This window comes from Moschus berezovskii, chromosome 5 (genome assembly GCF_049115385.1).
Source record: "Moschus berezovskii isolate FMDL1 chromosome 5, NW_MosBer_1.0, whole genome shotgun sequence".
Lineage (NCBI taxonomy): Eukaryota > Metazoa > Chordata > Mammalia > Artiodactyla > Moschidae > Moschus > Moschus berezovskii.
Window position 1 is genome coordinate 79,637,917 of NC_142464.1, and position 22,661 is coordinate 79,660,577.

Below are 22,661 nucleotides of genomic sequence, written 5' to 3' on the forward strand. Positions count from 1 at the left end.
TCACTAATCTCAAGAATTTGCAGCTACCTTTGATTGAATATTAGTTGATTATTCTAGTTACACAGAAATGTCAAATTAGAGCATTCCTGCTGATACAGTTTACTTTTTCAGTGATTATACTCAGGTTTAGACATATGTATAAGTAAAACTCTCTTCTAATTTTCTATTCCTATTTTGCATTTGAAATACAAGTTTGGAGTTAAAAGCCCATATTGTGTTTTACTCTGATGTTTTGGCTTCTCTTTAAAGGGGTGATTCAGCTCCTTGTCTGCACCATCCCTTCCACTCCCCCATCAAAAAAAGGAGGGGGGGAATTTCCAAGGGGGGGATCTTCTCTTTTCCCGTAACTCCTAATTTCTTCTAGTTCCTGCAATAACTTGAAATTCCAATGAGACTTTGAGTCATTTGAGATTCTGATGGCAGGAATACTTTAATAGACAGTGTTGTTGTTAAGTCACGTCTGACTCTTTGCAACCTCATGGACTGCAGCACACCAGGCTTCCCTGCCCCTCACTATCTCCCGGGGTTTGCCCAAGTTCATGTTCGTTGAGTTGGTGATGCCATCCATTCATCGTATCCTCTGCCACCCTCTTCTCCTCCTGGCCTCAATCTTTCCCAGCAGCAGGGTATATTCGAATGAGTCAGCTTTTTGCATCAGGTGGCCAAGAGTATTGGAGCTTCAGCATTTTCACCTGTTAGACAGTTGGGAACCTTAGAATCCTGATTAGAACCCATCTTTCAGGTTCCCCCTCCCTGGGAACAGAAACCTTGCCAGGTGGTTCTGCAACCTCAGTCATCCCTGAGGCAGGGAGAGCTCAGAGACCTCCACATCCACAGGATGAACAGTCCACACGGGGGCTGGGAAGCTCTAACCGGGAAAGCCTTTTTCTTGGTCAGACCTTCACATCCACCTCCCTATAGCTTCCATTCACTGGTTTACATTCTCACCTTTGAGCATCATGTTCCCTCAGGGTCCCCTTAAGCCTTGAGAAAGTTTTTAAAAATTCAGAAATTGTGGAGGGAGCCTTGGTGAGGTTTTCCAGCAGTCTGACATATGGCTGCTTCTCTCTTCCTGCAGCAAAACCAGAAATCCTGACGCATGACAGGCTGGTGAATGGCATGCTACAGTGCGTGGCCGCAGGGTTCCCGGAGCCAACCATCGATTGGTACTTTTGTCCAGGAACCGAGCAGAGGTGAGATGATTATTTTGGATACCACTTAACACTCATCGAGAAAAGACTGCAATTCAGTTGAATTTCAAATATGTCTTCAAAGTATTATTATTATTTTTAAACTTTGTTTTGATTAATTTTTTTCTATCCATGTGGCTTTTTAGAGACCATAATTGCTATATTTTTCTTGGTAGACATTAATTTTGTTTGCTGAAACATGATTACTGAACAACGTCTTTATTTTGGTGGTTATCTTTTGGATTTATCATGCAATTTCCAGCCTGCAGGTAGATAAAGCAATTTCCCAGGACAGAGTAATTAGATTTCCAATATATACACAGGAGGTAATATGTGTGGGAAATGTGACTGTAGTTATCATGAAAAAAATTACCTCAGAAGTTAATTGCCAAGTTACCAAAAAAGTAATGATCGCACAATTACCATACACATGGCGCTGGGGAGCTACATGTTTTAAAAAGGTTTTCTTGATGAGGTGCCCAGCCCCTGAGCAGAGCTCATCTGGAATTGTACTTCCTCTCTTTCACAATCCACACTTAAGCCTTCAATTGTCCTTTCGCATTACCTGAAGATGAAAATGGGGTCAGCTTCACTGTTTTTAATCCATCAAATGCTATTTTACGCTCAGGCTTTAAAGCCCAGTGTAACATCACAATTGAGTAGTCACAATAATAATAGAAATTTCATTTTTTACAGAATAGCTCTTTTTTTGAAAAAATAAACAGCAGGTTGGAGAGGTTACTTAAGACTCTCGTTCTCAGCTGGGTTTTAGTTGAGTGTTTTCTTTGGGGGAGAAGTAGGGAGGTTCAAGACCCCTGGAAAGTTTGCCCACAGGGGACACGGCCCTAGTAGTTGTAGACATTCGCTGAGAAAATGTTTATGGAATGCCAGCTGTATGCTGGACGTGGGGCTAGTGAACAAAGCACACCTGAGTCCCATTAGTGAGTTTATAGTCTCGTGAGTGGAGATAGATAGAAGACTGATAACTACCATATGCAGGTGTTATGAGCTAAGGAAGAAAGCAAAGCCAGGTATGGGAACAGAATTGCTAGGCACGTGGTGGGGGGGATAACTTAAAATAGAGTCATCTGAGTCCGGTTCCTGATAGTCTTTCCCACCTGGAGTCCATTCAGCCCAGCAGGCACTGTCTCCATCTCCCTCCATGGCACTTCGAGCCAGAGCATCCTCACTTCCGGGGTGTGGGGGTGGCCCTATCTTCATCCTTATAGACTTGATTGCTTTCCTCCTCCACCGTCTTCCTGTTCAACCCTGCATGCATCTGTTCACAATGACTTTATTTATAAATGGCTGCTGTGTGCAGGGATGGGAGCCAGCCGTCTTACTGAATTCATCTCTAATCCTTTCAGTCACCCTGCAAGATAGGTATTACTACCCCAATTTTACAGCTGTAGGAACTAAGTCTTAGAGACTTTTAAGTACTACTCACAAGTCATCAGCGTAGGTGTTTGAGTCCGGATTTCAAACCCACGTCTCACCTCAAAACCTCTTCTCTTTCTCCTCTTCCAAGTGCTTTTCTTGCTCGGTGCCACAGACACGTTCATTTGTCATCACGCTTCCACTTGTAAAAGGGAATATCTGATTATGGATCTCTGACTTGGTTTTAAAAGTATGCCGTATCCAATGCGATCAATTGATTTTCTCTGAGAGTAAGTCTGGGCTGCTGTTTCTCCCACCTAGGTGTTCTGTTCCCGTCGGGCCAGTGGATGTACAGATCCAAAACTCATCTGTCTCACCATTTGGAAAACTAGTGGTTTATAGCACCATTGATGACAGCACGTTCAAGCACAATGGGACAGTGGAATGCAGGGCCTACAACGATGTGGGCAAGAGTTCTGCCTCTTTTAACTTTGCATTTAAAGGTAACAGCAAAGGTATATTTCTTTTTAATCCAATTTAAGGGGATATTTAGACTCTGCCTGCCATGTCGATCATGACTTCTAAGTCCATTCCATCACTGGCATGTCATTTCCGGTAATATCTACATTGCGCATGTGATTGTCATCAAACGTACTAAGTTTCATTCTGTGCTAGTTTGTTAATAAAGTGTGTGCAGTAACCATGCCCTTTATGTGTTCTATGCATTTTATGCGTGTGTGCATATGTATGTATGTATGCATGTGCATGTGTGTGTATATATAAAATTGATCGTGTATTTCCAACTCTTTCTATTAGAAAAGGGTAAAGAAATAAAATAGGGGAAGTAGATTTACCTTATACCCAAACAGAAATGGAATTAGGACAATTAAAAAATTTAAATTCAATTAAAAATTATTTAAATTGTTACTTAAAATCAGTTATTTTAACACATCACCAGATACCATGTTAGAAAGTTAATGTTACCTTTTGTGAAATCATGTTAATGAGCTATTTTCTTTTAACATCTTTAAAATCTGATTCATGAATGACTAGCTCTCCCAACATAAGGTAAATGATCCTGTAGACAAATTGATGAATTGGTATGAAGTTGGAAGACGAAAGAACTGGGTGCATACATTCGTAGGGTTCTGTTTTTGTTTTCTTCAGTTAGCAAAGACGAGTGCCAGAAAGTGGTATTTGTTCAGAATTTGAGTGATGACGGGAAGAGTCTTATATTGTTCTTCATCATGGATTTTTTTTTTCCAGGCAGGGCAATGAAAAGAACACTTTAAAAAATGTTTTTCTCAGTTGTGAAAGACACTCAATGCTCCATGTAGAAAATTTGGGAAATACAGGAAAGCATAAAGAACATAGTAATAAAACATTCATAAAGGAAACATCTTAAAGTTCACAGCAGGAATTTGAAGTGCACAGTTCACTCAGATGTCACTTTTTACTGAAAATCTGCCTAACATTATTCTTGAGCTGTGGAAATCTCAACTTCTTTCCCACAGCTTTCTGGTTAAAAGTGCTTATATTAAAAGATTCCTAGAGTAAGATAATAGCCGAGGCAGGGAGCTCAGATGCACCTGGTTTGACTCCTGCTGTGATGGGCGGTAGTGCGGGAGGTGGGTGAGTTGGAGGTGAGAGGTGTTGTGTGAAGACCCGACCCAGCTAATAGGTTGTGATTCCTCATCTCTCTTTGATTTTAGAACAAATCCATGCTCACACCCTGTTCACGCCATTGCTGATTGGTTTTGTGATCGCAGCTGGTTTAATGTGTATCTTCGTGATGATTCTTACGTACAAATATTTGCAGGTAACCATTTATTTGTTCTCTTCCTCAAATGCTGTAATGGCAGAACCATTAACCATTAAAAGATGACTCCTCTTTCCCTTTCTCCCTACACCAGAAACCCATGTATGAAGTACAGTGGAAGGTTGTCGAGGAGATAAATGGAAACAATTATGTTTACATAGACCCAACACAACTTCCTTATGATCACAAATGGGAGTTTCCCAGGAACAGGCTGAGTTTTGGTCAGTATGCTACAGGGGTTTTCCATGACACCTTTTTGTTTTCACGTAGCAGTGCCTTTAGAGAATCCCAATAGCTTTCTTTGTTTTATTTCACGTGAAACAATAAGGGTTTTTTCTGCGATTTCACTGCCTTTGGTAGATTTGGCATCAAGTACACTTTAGGGATACACAAATGTATCTTGACACATTTGTCCCTAATTCCTTTATTGGTTTTGAAATGACACAAATGTTTCTGCAATTCCACCACCACTACTTACTCCCTTGTCTTCCTTCCTACAGGGAAAACCTTGGGTGCTGGTGCCTTCGGGAAAGTCGTTGAGGCTACCGCTTATGGCTTAATTAAATCGGATGCAGCCATGACTGTTGCTGTCAAGATGCTCAAACGTAAGTTCCTGCAGGCTGTTATGGGTGCTCACCGTCAGTGTCCCAGATTTGCTTTTTGCTAAAATAAGATGTTTTTAATTTTAGCAAGCGCCCATTTAACAGAACGAGAAGCCCTAATGTCTGAGCTCAAAGTCTTGAGTTACCTCGGTAATCATATGAATATTGTGAATCTTCTGGGAGCGTGCACCATTGGAGGTAAGGTCATGGCCAACCTGCCTCTTGTAATTGGTCAAATTATCAAAATGTGGGAGATTTTGATGTGATTTTTGACAATGCTTGATTATAAGCTCCTTGCAGGATTTTGACCCAAGTGGTTAACCTCTTGCTGGATTCCCCGCGACCCCACTGAATGTTAAGAATGTATATTTTAATGTATATAAGAATATACGGGGCTTCTCTGGTAGCTCAGACGATAAAGAATCTGCCTGCAATGCGGGAGACCCAGGCTCATGTGTCTTGTTCTTAAGAATTATATTTTGTGTTTCTCATCATGGGGTGGAACACCCAGGACATACCTAGTTACTGTCATGTATGATACACCGACATTGACCTCTTGAATATCTCGAGAATGTCTCATCTCCTGCAGAAAGCTTTTCTTTTATCTTGAGAGCTTTTATATAGGCTGGGTAACTTTTTAGCCACTAAAGAGTTAATGTTCACGTGCATGCTATCATTAAAAATAGGCCTCCAAGCCTACCAGCCCTCAAATCTACACCAAACGAGCAACGACTTCACTTGGATAAAAAAAGAAATTTCCAGTTTTGAAGCATTCATTAGTCCTCCCACCAAGGCTTTCTACGATGTTTCCAGAAAACATTTTGGTCTAAAGGAACAAAGATGTGTTAAAATGAGCCATTCCTCAAGATCTGGAGAGATCCACGGTCAAGTTGACAGCTTTCTTAAAAATTTCTTAAAACAGTCCCCATAAATGTTGCTTCACCGACATCATGAATTGTTCATGAGAGATTTTTGCCTGAGTTAATTAGTTGTCTGTTAAATAACTTCAGAGCTATGGTTTTTTAGGCTTTTACAACAGGGAAAGAAAACAGAAGTTCAACGGATAGGGCCCCGAACACACGTGATGGCCCTCCTTTTCAGGGTTTCTCCCCACTTTCCAGTCTCAGCTGGCGGTTCCAGTGGTTGGTTTTACTGTTATGCTTGTGCTTATGCTCATCATCATTTCCATAATGACATGACAAAAGGCGTGAAGCCCTCTCTGTAAGCAGAAGTGAATCGGCGGACTCATGTAGGAAGCTTGATAACTAATGATGAAAGCTGTAACTCCTGTCTAAAACCAGCAGTCACGCCTGACCCCTAATCAGGCAGAAATTCAGGTTACAAAAAGGTTGTTTAGTTTTACTCCACAGAATCCCGCGTTCTGCTAAGCAATGTTCACAGATAGGATTGTACTCGTACTTGGTAGGCTTTAGCATTGACCCTGAATGTGAATGGCTGTGATCGCCCTTGAGTATTTTTATGGAAGACTGGATGATCTGTGTATCTCACCTCCCTCTAACTTTCTCTTAAATGCTTATAGGGCCCACCCTGGTCATTACAGAATATTGTTGCTATGGTGATCTTCTGAATTTTTTGAGAAGAAAACGTGATTCATTTATTTGCTCAAAGCAGGAAGATCACGCCGAAGTGGCGCTTTATAAGAACCTTCTTCATTCAAAGGAGTCTTCCTGGTAAGACTGATTTACATAAATAGCTGTTGACAGGCAGTTCGTGGGGTCATAAGGGTTTGCAATCAAGGCTGATTCTTTAAAAAAGTGAGCTGAGGTACTTTGAGGTGCAAAATCAGAATTATTAAATCATTTAAATGTGATTAACGGTTTAGAAAGTTCAAACTGTTTTTAGAGATTCAAATAGTCTTGAACTTAAATTTTTGTTGATTTTTAAAAATGTATCTTTAGTGTTTTTCTGAACTTTAGTTCTCTTTAGTTGAATGAATTCTGTACCTGTTTCTCTTAGAATGGTTCTCTCCTGTGTGTCATTCTCTATACTGTTGAGCCAGGGTCCTGTATAATTTCTGTACCTGTTTCTCTTACTGTGGTTCTTTTCTTGTGTGTCATTTTCTTTATACTGTCTAATAGGGTCCTATATGCATCTTTACAGTGAGACATTGTTTATAGGGAACATGGGAAAGGCTGCCAAATTGTCACAGTGAATTCCTTTAAAATCTTTAACAGAACAGCAGAGAGCTCCAAACAGCTCTCTGCACCAAGGTTTCTCACCATCTACCTCTGCATTATTTCTGTATTCCTTGCCCTCTTTCCTTAACTTAGGTTATCAAGAGGCACAACTACTGGAGCACATTTTTAAAATTTCTGCACCTTATTTTCATCTCTTTTATCCTTGATACCTTTCTGAATTTGAATATGTCAAGAGTTTCAAGTTCCTTTAAGAAGAATTGGTGTAGTTTACAATCAGAATAGAATTCTCTGCCATGTTCTGCCTTTTCTTTCCAAGTGTTTGTTAAGGTCCACCATTTAAGATTTTCTAGATTTATGCAGCCCGACAGAATCACAGTCATCATGCCTAATTCCCTATACATTTTATCTCTGCGGTTGTGTGATGGGTTTCCTGTTTCCTTTTTATTTACCATATCCCCTACATTTTGAGAAGGCAAGACTTTGTCTCCTGAACGTAACCGCAGGCCCTCAAGGCGACCTCGGTAAATATGGTTGATGGGCGATTACCTCTTAAAGTGTTTTTCTGTACCTCTGGCTGAAGTTTTAAACCCTAGGTGAAGCTTTTTATTTTTTTTCAGTCCTGTAAACTTTGAGTGGTGTCAAGTGGCAGTAAAATACAATATAAACCAAACCACCTTTGGTTGTTTCTCTAGCACATATGCTCTTTATATGAATAAATGAACCACTTTGCTTTATTTCTAAAACCTTGGCCCCATATATATTTTTTGATTTTCTGAAATAATGGCCTAAATAGTTTAATCCTATGTAGTGTTTTTTGTGCTTTGGGATCCCATATGGGATTGGAACCACCAGCACGCTCTGAAGGAGATTGTTGTCATGGTGTTTCTATGCTAATCAGAAGCAGGAAGTACTAGAAATCTTGAAGACTCTCCAGCCAAATGTTACAGATTCAAGAGGTCCAGATGGTTCAGAAAATCATCCAAATTATTGGTGTTTATCTGAACCAAACTTGGTTTTTTTAAACCATCTTCCATCAGTCGCTATATGTTAACGATCCCTGTCTTCCCCCACTAATAACACATCTCAGGAGCTCTGGTTCTTTGTCTCTTTCTTGTCTCTTTCATCTTATCTCTCTTGAGGCTAATTTAGAGAGTTTGAAGTGATGTGGAATAATGGTTTTGGTTCTGTTTCTCATTAAATCCCTGGTGTCGAGAGAGAGGACATTTCTAACCAGAGTCCCCTCTACAGTTGAATACAAAAAAAGGCCATCTAATTTCTAGGGATTGGACCCGAATGTTGAATATTAAATAACTCGTATCTTACTGAACAAGATTTTCTTCATTCAAACTTGGCAATACTTTCTTTAAATAAATCAGCCTCTTATGTAAAAAAGGGAGTGGAGAGATAGCCTGCCTCCCACATTCTCCCCCATCTCCCATTTTATTTACTCATGATTTGATGGATGTTTCATTTCTCCCAGCAATGATAGTACTAATGAGTACATGGACATGAAACCTGGAGTTTCTTATGTTGTACCAACCAAGGCAGACAAGAGGAGATCTGCAAGAATAGGTGGGTACCTGTCAAACAATAAGAACATCCTCATTGACTCAGAGTTTCTCACACCACCGTGGAATCTAACACCATTGCTAGTAGTAACCGGTTCTTCTTTACAATAGGATCAGGGTAAGCGGATATTTGGAGTCAGAGCCCGTGTTATTGTATCTGAGCATCTTGTTGCATATATGATAACATATGAATATCAAAATACATCAGATACATATAAAAAATGTGACTTTTGTGTTCACCCAGCATTTTTCTTCTTTAAAGATTTTGTAACTTAGCCCAGGATTGGGAGTATTAACTTTGTGTTCAGCACCTTCCTGTCCTTAACACTGGGGAGAGGATTTGCCTGCAAGTTCACATCAGTTCCCTGATAACCAGCCCTTGGCGTTGTTGTCACTGTCTTTTACTCTCCTTGTCTTTAAGATTTTAATTGCTAAGAAAATCCTTCTTCTCCTAACAGGTTCATACATAGAAAGAGACGTGACTCCTGCTATCATGGAAGATGACGAGCTGGCCCTGGACCTGGAGGACTTGCTGAGCTTTTCTTACCAGGTGGCAAAGGGCATGGCGTTCCTTGCCTCAAAGAATGTAAGTGGGGGTGATTCTCAGAAGGGTCCTGTCCCTGCCCCCACCGTCCCCAAGGAGTATTTAGAGCCATAGTTAGAATGCAGATTGTCGCTTGAAGTGTGGTAACCAAAAGCAGAGGAAATGTAGTTTCTTCATGTTCCAACTGCTGTCTCTTTGAAATTCCTGTTCTCATAAGTTTTAAAGTGCAAGCCTGTCTAAATGAGCTTTCTATGAATATATTTTTTATATGCAATGAATTCATTTAGAATTTGGCTTTTAGGATGTAGGAGCTGCTCTTAGAAAATAAAGAGATAGTTATTATCAGCCAAAGGAAAGGGTGTCTCTTGTAGTTGCTGTGCTTGATGTAGCATATACTTGAGTCTTTTTGAAGTTAGACCTCAAATATTGCATGTATGGTTTACCAAGTGCTGGGGAAGTAAGGAGTCGAGAGAGAATAATAAACATTTGATCAGAAGGTTGAGGGTAGGAAGAGAATGAAGGAACCAAAGCAAGAAACATGGTCTCTAGAAGGGTGAGAGGAATTTCTTAGGAAACCAGGCTAACAGAATAGGATGAGGTTACAGATCCTACCCTTAAGTGTCATTGGTGACATTTCCAAACAGTTACCAAACTAAAAAAGGATATAGGATGGCTGAAATAAAGAGCCTCTTCCCTTTGTCCTTTGGAGGGGTTCAATTCAAGTTGTAGACATTTGAGAAACTCTTTTTAAAAGGACATATTCAAAGAGAAGCATGTAAAATGAAAGCAGTCCTAAGAGGGAAAAAAACATTTATTCAAGTTGGTTTTGAAAGCAATTATAGTAATTAAAGTCCAAACAATGTAAAATACAAATTTGAGCATCATTCAAAGCGTAATCTAGATATTTATTTTTGGTGCGCCGAATAGTTTAAATGTAAAGCAAAACTATTGGCGCTATATAACATAAGCAGCATTCTAGCATTAAATATAGCTTTCACTCTTTAAAAAGTTTAAAATAAATTTAAATGGTTTTCTTTGTCTCCTACTCTCCTAACAGTGTATTCATAGAGACTTGGCAGCCAGAAATATCCTCCTTACTCACGGTCGAATCACAAAGATTTGTGATTTTGGTCTAGCCAGAGACATCAAGAATGATTCTAATTATGTGGTCAAAGGAAACGTGAGTATCCACTCTCTCTTGACAGTCCAGTGAAAAATTTTTGTTTTAGTTTTTAAAAAATACTGTCTTTTTATGATTTTCATAATGCGAATCCTACCTTTATGATATCATGCATTTTAGCAGTCAAATTAAGTATACTTTAGCAAAATTCCAATAATAGAATTCCTAATTCTAATTGTGTAATTATGGGGCATGTGAAGGAAACAGAAATAGCCTTAATTTTCATTATAGCTTGAGAATAGCAATGAACTCGACTTTGTTCAAGTGAAACAAATGTGGACCTGAAGGTCACAGCAGGAGAATTTTATTTTGAGATTGACAGGCTGTGTGAAAAAGATTAAAATCTAAGATAATGTTCAGAATTAGGTAAATAGAATGTTGGATCTTATAATCAAGAGAGCTTATTAAAGACGTTCATAAGGAATTATTGGCTTATGGAATATAGTGATTTTATTTCAAAGTGCTTTATTTCATTGCCAGTTTTCATTGTATCATCAGGGCAACCCCTTGGTATTAGAATGCAGTGTCTTCACATTTTAAAAGTTGGAACTAAAAGCACAGTGTATTTTAGTGATATTTGTCTGACAAATATGACACGGATCAGTAGAGGCTGAAACCAGAGCCTATGATTTCCAGAGCAATATCCCATTAGTATGGGAAGCCAGTAGTCCTGAACATATATTTTTCTCCATCTATTTTCCCAGGCCCGTATCTCCAGTCCAGAGCTATTCCTAGAGGTAGCTATTTGTGTGCCTACACATAATGTAATATTTCCTTCTCCATCACTAAGGCGTCTCTGTGGGTGGGCTGTACTAGACTTGGTTTTTGTAGAAATGTTGCTGGGTTTACTTTCTGATGACAGCATGCGTTTCTATAATAATAACTCGCTGAGGCTAGGAGTGTTAATAGCACCAAGTCCCCACCATCCTGGTGCTCTACTGGAAGGAAGAATGAAAGGTGGTTCTCTATCCAGGCCTTAAGGCTAATGGTTTCCGGCCCAGTCTTGCTGAGTTCAAACCGGGTTCTATCATTTAGTCGGTGTGTAGTATTTGGTAAAGATGACCCCAGCACCTCTGATTTCAGGACACCTTTTATTAATAGATCTCAGGTTAAGAGCCCCAATAAGAACTTTAGCACAAAATCTGGGAGGGGATACTGGAAGGCATTTTTATTTTTTTCCTACTGACTAAAATAACGTTAAAACCAGAAAAAAATTGTCTTCCCAGTTTTGGGTCCTAAATGGATTATGGGAAGGGTTGATTTAGCTTTCTGTGGTAAATTAAGATCCAAGAATCCAGAAATGTCTCTAAGAGGCATAGTCACAGAAAGTTTGGCTGGATGTTAGCGGAAGGAGTTCAGGATGTGAAGTTCAACTGTTGAATTTCAACTCTGAATCTGCCACTTACCATCTTGGAGTAGTCACAGTCAGCATAAGCCACTACTGTCTTATTGAGTGGTTGCTTGTACAGGGCAATTTTTCAGATCCTAGTGAATCAGCCATACCGAACTAAGCACTGGTACCCACATCATCTCATTTAACCCACAAGACAACTCATAGAATTTGAGATATGATTTTTGCTTTGTAGAAGAATACCCTGAGGCTTCAACTACAGATGTATGTGATGTTCCCAGTGTGTTAGTAAGGGATAATTGTGGCTGTATTTGACAGAACACCTAAAAGGAAAGTAAAATAAGTATAGGAGTTGCAGGCCAGGCCTCGTATGGAGGTTCTATACCAGGGAGCAAATTCCTCAACCTTTCCATTTTATACCATCCCTGGTGGGGCCTTAGCTTCATGGTCCAAGATGACCTCAAGAAAGCCAGCCAACATATCCAGAAGGCAAGACAATGGAGGAAGAGACAAGAAGGAAAAGGCCACAGGACACATGCCAATTTCATATTAAGGAAGTTTTCCAAAACCTGTCATACAATACTTAGTGGCCAAAACCGAGCCACATGGCTGCACACAGCTATGAAGGAGCTGGGCAATGTAGTCCTTACCCTGGGAGGCCACGTTTCTATTAAGGGATAAGGGTAACTAACCTTCTTTGGTAACTAACCTCTGTGTTACACAAGGCCAGTGGTGGAGCCCAGGTTAGAACCCAAGTATCTGTCTCTGACGTCTGCGCTCCCAGCCACCAGGCTGTACAGACTCATTGACCCCCATCTTGAAGATAGTATTGGGGCTTCCCTGGTGGCTCAGACGGTAAAGAATCTGCCTGCAGTACAGGAGACCAAGGTTCGATCCCTGGGGTGGGAACATCCCCTGGAGAAGGAAATGGCAACCCACTCCAGAAGCTAGTATACAGTTGCCCATTGCACAAGGCAGGGGTGAATCTCCGTATAAGTGAAAGCCAGAACGCGATATCCATGGTTCCTCCACGTCCTTGGATTCGACCAAGCATGGATCATACAACATTTGTTATTGAAAAATATTCTTGTATAAGTGGACCACGCAGTTCAGACCCTCATTGTTCAGGGCTCAGCTGTACTGGTGATCTACTTATTTCAGAGGTAGTCAGAAAAAAAGTAAAAAACCCTAATTCACAAGAGTTCCCTGCCAGTCCCATGGTTAGGATTCTGGGCTTTCACTGACAAGGCCTGGGTTCAGTCCCTGGTCAGGGCACTGAGGTCCTGCCCACTGTTTGGCACACATACCCCACTCTACCCCACAAAAGAAAAAACACCCCAAACTAAAAAAACCACGCATAACATAATTCTCAGAGACAATCATGGCCCTCTGAGGTCATATGGGTAGAAGGTCTTTGTGAGATGCCCATGAAGTTCTCACCCCACCTCTCTATAGGAATATTTTCTATTCAGTTTTTGATTTTTTTTTTTTTTTTTAGCTTTGTGATTAACATTGTTGGATCTTCTGTGCTTCCATTGCAGGCTCGACTCCCAGTGAAGTGGATGGCACCAGAGAGTATTTTCAACTGTGTGTACACGTTTGAAAGTGATGTCTGGTCCTATGGGATTTTTCTGTGGGAGCTGTTCTCTTTAGGTAAAGTGAGCCTTGCCAAAGGCACCTTAATCACACTCAGAGCATCTTCTTTAAGGTGCCACCAGTGCTCTCCCTGCTTATTGTCATGCTAATTTGCAAACTGTTTGCGCCTCAGGAAGCAGCCCCTACCCTGGAATGCCAGTCGATTCTAAGTTCTACAAGATGATCAAGGAAGGTTTCCGAATGCTCAGCCCGGAGCATGCACCTGCGGAAATGTAAGGGCCCAGATGTCCTTCCTTCAGATAACGTTTCCTCTTTTGTTTTCCTTTTTTAAAGACAGAAACCCGTATGTTGAGGGTTTTCACTAAGCATAGCTTGAAATGTCACTTGGTTCCTTGTTATGACATCCGGGGCAAATGTTATTTCTGTCGCTGAGTTTCATAAAACTTGCTACCAAATAAAGTTTTGGCAGAGTGTCAGTACACACAGTTTTATTTTATACCGTGTCATTCAGAATGTCCAATTGTGTAGCTCTGGAATTATGTTTGAAATTGTTGAATGGCATATACCTGCTGATCAGTTAAGGGCATTGAGGAATGATAATTGGCCCTGGTCTTGCAGGTATGACATCATGAAGACCTGCTGGGATGCTGATCCCTTGAAAAGGCCAACATTTAAGCAGATTGTGCAGCTGATTGAGAAGCAGATCTCAGAGAGCACCAATCATGTGAGTATACTCTAGCCAGGCATAGGACCTCCATTCTCTTGGGTCTAAAGCATGTCCTCCTTCTCAGGTTCTGGGGGTGAGGACTAAGCTACCCACCCTTTCTCTGCTTCACTTAGGCTATAAATTGAGTAGGAACGTGAAGCAGTGGAAACAAGTTCTTTTTACTCTGAGCCAAGGGATATGAGATGAAGAGGGGAAAGAGTAGAGGGCTTGGCACTCAGAAGTGTGGACATAGAAGTTTCCATAAGGATTTGCCACTTTTCCTTCTCCATCCCAAGTGTTGGTCTTAGGGGTTTGCATCTTCTCTGTCTCACGTGTCAGGCCATTCAGCCTTTGGAGGGTTGGGGTAAGGCATATAGAAAAGACAGCTTATTTCCTGCAGTAAAATAAACCTTCTGCTCAAGTAAGTATAACCAGAACATGGCAGATAGCTTTCATGGCCACAAACCGTAGAGAATGAAGAGTTGCTTGAAGTTGAGGGATCCCACCCAGTGATTTGAGAAGCGGGGAGTTAAAAACTCAAATTCATGATTTCTTTTGCTTTTAAGGAAGAATGAGTGATCCTTACTTCAGATTTTTTTTTAAGCTGCTTTTTTCTTCTGGATTGTGCTTGGAGCTCTCTTTTTTTAAGATTATACCATTGATACTTTCAGGTTGAAGCTTGCTTTGCTGGGTGTCAAAGCACATTTCAAATTAGACAACATTTCACACCCAAGTGCCTGGTTCTCAATGGAAGAACCACCAATTTCTTAGTGACTGACATCAGCCATTAGATGGGAATCGGCTGTAGAAATTTATGCACCTTTTAAAAAAAGTTAGGTCATTCTCATTTCTAGATGCATCCCAGCAGAAAAGCACATTGTGGACTATCACTTCTTCCATAATGAGACCATGGGAAAATGAGGGATAAAACAAAGCTTATCCTTGGTCAGTGCGATTTGGTTCTTGGCTGTAAGGTCTTATCAACCTCCTGGCTGTAAGAATCTTCCTAAGTTATTTGCAGTTCCTAAGCTGCACATGTGCCCCTTTGTTTCTTGTGGGGACTGGCGTATTGACTGTGGATTTATTTTCCTCAGATTTATTCCAACTTAGCAAACTGCAGCCCCCACCGGGAGAACCCCGCGGTGGACCATTCTGTGCGCATCAACTCTGTGGGCAGCAGCGCCTCCTCCACGCAGCCTCTGCTTGTCCATGAAGATGTCTGAAGCAGAGTCTGCATCCAGGGGTCTCCTGACAACCCCGACCCCACTCTCTTTTGGTTTTCACAATGGTTCCTTTGTTTTCCTTCGACTCGAATCCTACTCCAGGGTAGTGGACACCCTGATGTAATCCTGTCTTTACAAGCACCCTTGAGTGGCTGATGATTTTTGTCATCAGCTACCATCGAGCTGCCTATGTTCCTAATAGCACACTAGCCCCTGCTAACGAGAAGACTTCAGACTTGGAGAAAGGAAGGGTGGGATGGACTAGACACACTGAGTCCTTCCCAAGGTTTCTCCAATTTCTATCTGAAAAATGTAGTTGATAGTTTTGAGTACATAGCAGTAGTCACCTTCAGTCCTCATAATCACCCATGATGGTATGATGATGGAGCAAGACTAGAAGCTGAAACCTTATCCCTTGATGCGGAAAATAGAATGTTATTCAAAGGCCAGAAGCCTATGAATATCTGGGCTCGAGAAATCTAGTATTTCATGCTGGGAGTAAGACATAGGCCATGGAAAAATGCTCTCCGGGCCTGAATAAAGACTGCTGGGCATGAGCCTTCGTGCTTCTGACCTGGTTTCTAAATAAAATTCACTAATAGTAGCTGAATTGGAGAGACGGCCTCCCAGCCCACATTTTGTATATACTCATCTATAAATTGTACACATTCATATATTTGAGGTGGGGGGAACCCACAAGGTGTAGTTTCTGAATACAATTCTGGCTTGAGTCTGCTGTATATAGGAATAACTGATGAGCCAGAACAAGTTTGAAGGAAACAATGCTTTAAAAAAAAAATTATTGCCAAGCACAGTCTTAACAAAAATCTCCTTTTGTAGCCGATGAACTTGCTCTAAGAGATTGTCCATAACAAGCCGACCAGCTTCAGAATGTCATCGTGTTCAGTGGATTTGATGCCATTTGAAAAAGTGATTTATTGCATGACTCTGGCAGGAGTGACAACCAGTGCTATCTTAGTTTGGATTCTTCTGTAGCCAAAAATAAACTTTAGATTCAGCCTCCATCACAGGCATGTCCTGGACACCTGGCCAGTATCTATATAAGTGTGTATGTGTGCGTGTGTATGTATGCTTTGTAGACAAAATATTTGGGGAGTAGTCTTGCCTTGAGCCCAGGAGGGTCCTTCAGCACCCAAGAAGTAGCCTGGCTTTCAGCAGCAGCCCAGCTTTTGTTTCACTTCACCTTGCTGTGTAGAGAGGCTTACCAAAAGCTTACATAGAGGAGTGCTTAAGTCCATATTTATTTGCAATCCACCTGCACTTAAGGCACTCTGTTACTTACACTCAACATACTGTAGCTGTTCCTTACCTTATTAATGCTACTCTCCTACTGAAACATACTTCAATTCTACCCTTTAGGCTGTAGCCTGGATATTATTCTTAGTGTTACCTGGTTTTGTTTTGTTTTTTGCCTCTACCCAATTATAAGAGGTCCATGGGTACATGGCAAGGTTTATATGTTGTCTCGCAAGATTCAGGTATGCTGCCCTCACGGTTTTCCCCTCCTAGGTCTCTTAGCTTTCATTTAGAGAACTGTGGCCATTTATCTGAAAGTAACCATTTGCACTGGAGTTCTATGCTCTCGCACCTTTCCAAAGGTAACAGGTTGGGGCATTTTGTTGCTAATGTAAGACGTTTTTGCTGTTTGCCACACTTTGTCTGCAAATTTCCTTTGCGTTTTTATTGACTTTGGTTATAGTAAGAAAAGCGGTTGTTAATTGTAGATGTCTAGGTACTTCAGGGGCACTTCACTGAGAGTTTTGTCTTGGATATTCTTGAAAGTTTATATTTTTATAATTTTTTTTTTTTTTTTTACATCTGATGTTTCTTTGCAGTAGCTTAATGTTTGAAATTATTTTGTGGCTTTTTTTTTTGTAAATATTGAAATGTAGCAATAATGTCTTTTGAATATTCCCAAGCCCATGAGTCCTTGAAAATATTTTTTATATATACAGTAACTTTATGTGTAAATATGTAAGCGGTGCAAGTTTAAAGGATGTTGATGTTCTATGTGTTTTTTTCCTGATACGTTGTCCAATTGTTCACAGTTCTAAAGAATTCTAATAAAAGTGTAAATATAAAGTCAAATGGAATTTTTATTATTTCAGAGTCGGTGAAATTAAACTTGAAAGTGTTAAAGTGCATTCACCCTGACATTAGAATGGTTTGTACCTAGTATGTGTAAGGTAAGGTTTCCCAGATGGCTCATAGGTAAAGAACCCGCCTGCCAATGCAGGAGATGCAGGAGACTTGGGTTCGATCCCTGGGTCAGGAAGATCCCCTGGAGAAGGAAATGGCAACCCACTCCAATATTCTTGCCTGAAAAATCCCATGGACAGAGGAGCCTGGCAGTCTATAGTCCATGGGTCACAAAAAGTCAGACACGACCTTGCGACTGAGCACACACATGTGTGTGCGTGTAAGATACATGCAAGGCTATCAGATCACTAGGATTTGTATACTTAAAGATTCGATAAACATTTATTAAGAATTTGTATGTGCTGTGTTTTCTCATTTTATTTTTACAACCCAAGATCTCCATTTAAATTCAAAAGTGAATATGGAAAACATTGCTAAGATGATATTAAGTTGATTCATGTGAAATGACCCATCTTGGTTAGCAGCAATTTTATGTGGTTCAGTCTGCTATAACTAGCTTGTTTCCTCCTAAAAGAGATTGTCTAAAAATTAATATGAACAGTGAAGTAATTCATAAGGTTGGCATGAGGAATCCTGAGAAAATGGTTTGTATTCTTGTTGGCTTAGATTTTGAACATCCATCCTGAGATGTTCGCGCTCCACCTTTCAGTCTTTATTCTCACTTGTTTCTGGGACAAGATTCTATCATTTGCTTGGAGGGAGGTGACTTGTATTATTCAGTATGTTTTGTGACTGGAGCATCCTTTGTATTCAGGAGGGCTGTCCAGACCAGTGAACCCTGCATAGAGCCTAAGAGTTATTCCAGCTTAAAATACTCACCCTGAACCACAAAATCCTATTAAAAATGAGGTAAGCACACCAGACACCATCAGTTTTTATTTTCTTTACTGTCATGGCATCTACTCCTGCAGAAGTAACTCCTGAAAGGAGAGGGAAGAGGGGTTAAAGGTGACCTGTAATGAAGAGGAATCCTTTTTAAAGTCTGAGGGGGCATGGTGTGACCAGAAACATATTAACAGTCAATGAAAAATAGACCCACATTTCGGTTAAGCATTTTCCATTACTGTATTGCAGACAAGAATGCATGCTAATTGACCACAAAACAAGGAAACCCTTTATACGTGTTTTCAGTGTCACTTAGACTTCCTCGTGTATGTGCAGTCTCGAGTTAGAAGCAGTCCAGGGTCCTGTTCTATTAGTCTAGGTGTTTCCTTCGCTGACCCAGCTTTAATCTCTTGGTGTCAGCATTCTGGGTTCAGAGGTGCCAGCCTTGTCCCGACCTCTTACTGCTCTGTGACACTGAACAGATGAACTCTTGAAATCTCATCTCCCATAACAGTGGTGACTGCCTCATTATACTCGATTGAAGTCTGTTCCTATGCCTATTGCATAAATAGCACTCAAAAACGGTAACTTTTGTCATGACTGATGAGGCTCCTTAAGAAGGAAGAAGATGCTCCTGTACCAACTATCAGCGTAACCCAGCAGTTACCCCACATAGAACTCTGTGGTCAGAAATGTGCTTCTAGCTACTGTCTTCCTCTAAAATGCAAACAAAACTGTACTCGTTTGCTGTGCAACTTGACTTTGCTAGAGAGATGTCTCTGTTTTATTAAAATTTTATTAAAAATCACCAGGAATTCAAGGCTCTTATTTTTGCTCCAGCTACCATAGACTCATAAACATGCCCCACACTTCTCTTTCCATTCATTCTGACTTCATGTTGTCTATTCTCTCTCAGCAAGCCCCCAGCTTTCAAGACCGGGCAAATAATCTCATTGGAAGTTGCCTCTGAATCCCCATGACACTTGGTACCCATCCTTTTTATTGCTCTTAGAATCTATTCTGCCTGGTACTATAATTATTTTGATTCTTGTGTTAGCTCCTCCCTACCTGTACTATATTCAGTGTTAGAATTAGCATACCTATATGGGCTGCTGCTGCTGCTAAATCACTTTAGTCGTGCCTGACTCTGTGTGACCCCATAGACGGAAGCCCACCAGGCTCCCCTGTCCCTGGGATTCTCCAGGCAAGAACATGGAGTGGGTTGCCATTTCCTTCTCCAATGTGTGAAAGTGAAGTCGCTCAGTCGTGTCCGACCCTTAGCGACCCCACGGACTGCAGCCTACCAGGCTCCTCCATCCATGGGATTTTCTAGGCAGGAGTACTGGAGTGGCTTGCCATTGCCTTCTCCGCCTACATGGGCTAGGGTCTCTGAAATCACAGGTTATCATTCACTTGTTACAGTATTTAATTAGACACTCCAGAGGTTAAATTGCTTGAGAAGTTGCTAGGAGTGAAGACTAGCCCAAGTTCACTCAGTGGTCTGTGGAGTCTGCAGCTCCATGGTGACAAGTACCTGCTCTTACCATGCTGGCATCTCCCCGCCTGTGTTTGCGTAGTCATCCCTGTTCTATCACAGCACTGTCCCATGGAGATGCCTTAGTCTCAGCTTCTCTGGGAAGCCTGTACTTGTCAGTGGGAGTTAGCCTAAGGAGAGATTCACCCGTCACCCTTAAATGATCACCACGTTTCAAGATTTCTTGAGAAACAGGTGTTCTCAGATGCTCCCGAGGCTTCTAGCACAGTGTTTCATGAGTGATTAATTAATCTTTTTTGAATGAATAATTAAACATTCCATCAGCACGGAGTAAGGGAGAGCCGCATGGGAGGAAATGGGTCTTGGAAAGACGGGAAATGTACAACATTTACCCAGAGTAGCACCTTGGAAAGGCAGCTTCATTTCATCCTAGGGCTGAGGCTTCGGGGAGAAGAGGAAAGGGGAACTAAGTTCTTTCTGGCAGCCTCACCGAGGAACACCCAGCTGCCTTGTGGGAAAGAGGAGAAGAGAAGTAGAGAAAAGGAGGGCTTGGGTAGCTGGGGCAGGGTTGGGGAGGAAGGGAAAGAGAAATTCTCTTTCTTGTGCAGTGTGGAGGCTACCAAGGTCCTCCTGGGCTGGAGGTACAGAAACAAGACAAGAGACCTAAACCCTAGACTTGAACTTGGGAGGGCCCAGCAGGGCCAGCATCTCCATGAAGAACACCCTGCACACCCACTCCCAGGAGGGACCTTGGGACCAGCCTGGCTAGTACCAGCTGGGCAGCCTTCCAGTGGATACCTGTAAAGTGTATTAGTCTGTTACATCTGCCGTAATGATGTATCACAAACTGGGAGGCTGAAACAACAGACATTCACTGTCTTCTGGAGGCTAGAAGTCCTAGATCAGGGTGTTGGCAGGGTTGGGTTGACTCTTTCTGAAGGCCGTCAATCTGTTTCTTGCCTGTCACCTGGCTCCCTGTGGTTCACTAGCCATCTTTGGCATTCCTTGGCTTGTAGATCTCTATTTTCTTCACATGGTGTTCTCCCTCTGTATGTGTGTATGTGTGTCCAATTTCCTGTTTCTTTGAGAATGGCAGTCATGTTGGGTTAGCCAGCTCTATTCTGGTATGACCTCATCTTAACTAATTATGTCCGCAATGGTCTTGTTTCCAATAAGGTCGATTTTGACATCCTAGAAGTTACTGTTATGACTTCAATATGAATTGGTGGGATACCAATTCAGTCCATAGCAGAAGAGTCTCAGAAACCTTCTGTACTGTAGCAGGTGACCTGATCCTCACTCGTGTACTGAAATTGGCTCTCTGAAAAACTAAGAAAATGATCTCCAAAATGCCAATTTCAGAGCACACTTTTCAGTTAGACACGCAATACTTCTTGAATGAAGGAAACTTTATGCTCCCCCTTGGAACTTGCCCCCCTTACTCCCTTTTGTCTTCCTCCTCTGTTTCTCTCTATCACCCCTTAAACGACCAGAATTGTATAGGGTCTGGTCCTTAATGTCTTCTCTCATCTGATATGCTCCCATCAACTCCTGATCTATTTCATATCATCTCTGGGATGTGGCTGTCATGGTAAGATGATTCCAGCTCTGTCTCTGATATTTCTCTCCCTGTATAGACTAGTGTTGTGAGATAAAATAGAAGACACCCAGTTATATGTCCCATGTAATATTGGGGACATAGATATTAAATATTTATAGTTTATCTGAAATCCAAATGTAACTGTGTGTCCCTATATTTTGTTGGCTAAATCTGATAACCCTTGTCTAGATTTGAGGAATCAAGCTCCAGCATGTGGAAGAAATGAGTTTTGATGACTGTAAAAAACCAGAGGAGGAACTTTATTTTAGTGAAGATCTGTAGATGTCAGGTCTCTTTGTGTTTGCTATCTAAAGGTGATGTCTTCACCTTCATTCTTGAAAAAACATTTTTCACTAGATATAAAACTCCAGAATGGCAGTTAAATTTTTCAGCATCCTTATTTCCATGCCCTCTTCTGATTTCTATTGTTGAAAAGTCAGATCAATATATTGTTCTTTTGAAGATGGTTATCTTTTTTCTTTATTGCTTCTAAGACTGTCTTTGATTTCACTATGAAATGTCTAAGCTCTGATACAAATGAACTTACAAAGCAGAAACAGAGATCAAATTTCTTTTTTGAGATTTTTTTGGACTCTGAATCTATGGATGGATGTTTTTCATGGATACGGGGTATTTCTTAGCTCTTTTAAAATTGCCTCTGCCCATCCTGTTTCTCTTCTCCATCTAGAATTCCAATTCATTGCATCTTAGAGCATCTCACTCTATCCTCCATGTCACTTAATCTTTCATATTTCCCTTCTTTTTGTCTTTTTACGCTATTTACAGGGTAATTTTTATTCTTCCTGTTATCTGAATACCCCTTCAGCTCCTGCCTAAGGAGAACTTTTTTTTAAGCACCATTATTGAAATATTAGCATACCATAAAATCTACTCATTGTAACTGTACAATTCAGTGATTTTATTAAATTTATAGAGTTGTGCAACCATCCCCATGATATAGTTTTAGAACATTTTCTCCAAAATTTATCTCATGTTTGTCTGCACTTAATGAATATTCAAATAATTTTAATGAATTAATTTTTGATTACTCTTGCCTTGTAAGATGACACCACATATTTGACTCTATAGAATGCACCCAGTTATTTAGATCGCTGGGATCTCTCTAAATGTTTTGGTCAAATAACTGATAGGTTGCCTTGTTTGGATATTATCAGTGATGATGCAGACAATGGTGATGATGATAATGATAGCTACCATTTGTTGAATGCCTATTATGTACCTGGG

At 40.9% G+C, this 22,661-nt stretch overlaps 1 protein-coding gene across 4 annotated transcripts in view; it reads left to right on the top strand.

Moving 5' to 3' along the window:
• Positions 1-17,410, top strand: part of KIT (KIT proto-oncogene, receptor tyrosine kinase) — an 84,697-nt gene extending 67,287 nt beyond the window's left edge. For 2 of the 4 annotated variants that reach the window (XM_055434921.2, XM_055434920.2), the window contains 14 exons: positions 1,079-1,193; positions 2,889-3,082; positions 4,280-4,386; positions 4,481-4,607; positions 4,887-4,991; positions 5,076-5,186; positions 6,529-6,679; positions 8,628-8,719; positions 9,174-9,301; positions 10,317-10,439; positions 13,332-13,443; positions 13,559-13,658; positions 14,005-14,110; positions 15,187-17,410. In XM_055434921.2, coding sequence (XP_055290896.2) covers positions 1,079-1,193; positions 2,889-3,082; positions 4,280-4,386; positions 4,481-4,607; positions 4,887-4,991; positions 5,076-5,186; positions 6,529-6,679; positions 8,628-8,719; positions 9,174-9,301; positions 10,317-10,439; positions 13,332-13,443; positions 13,559-13,658; positions 14,005-14,110; positions 15,187-15,315 — 1,700 coding nt within the window. In that variant the 3' untranslated portion in view covers positions 15,316-17,410. The remainder of the gene's footprint in view (positions 1-1,078; positions 1,194-2,888; positions 3,083-4,279; positions 4,387-4,480; positions 4,608-4,886; positions 4,992-5,075; positions 5,187-6,528; positions 6,680-8,627; positions 8,720-9,173; positions 9,302-10,316; positions 10,440-13,331; positions 13,444-13,558; positions 13,659-14,004; positions 14,111-15,186) is intronic. The other 2 variants (XM_055434922.2, XM_088836342.1) reach the window with 1 other exon arrangement.
• Positions 17,411-22,661: the final 5,251 nt, after the last annotated feature.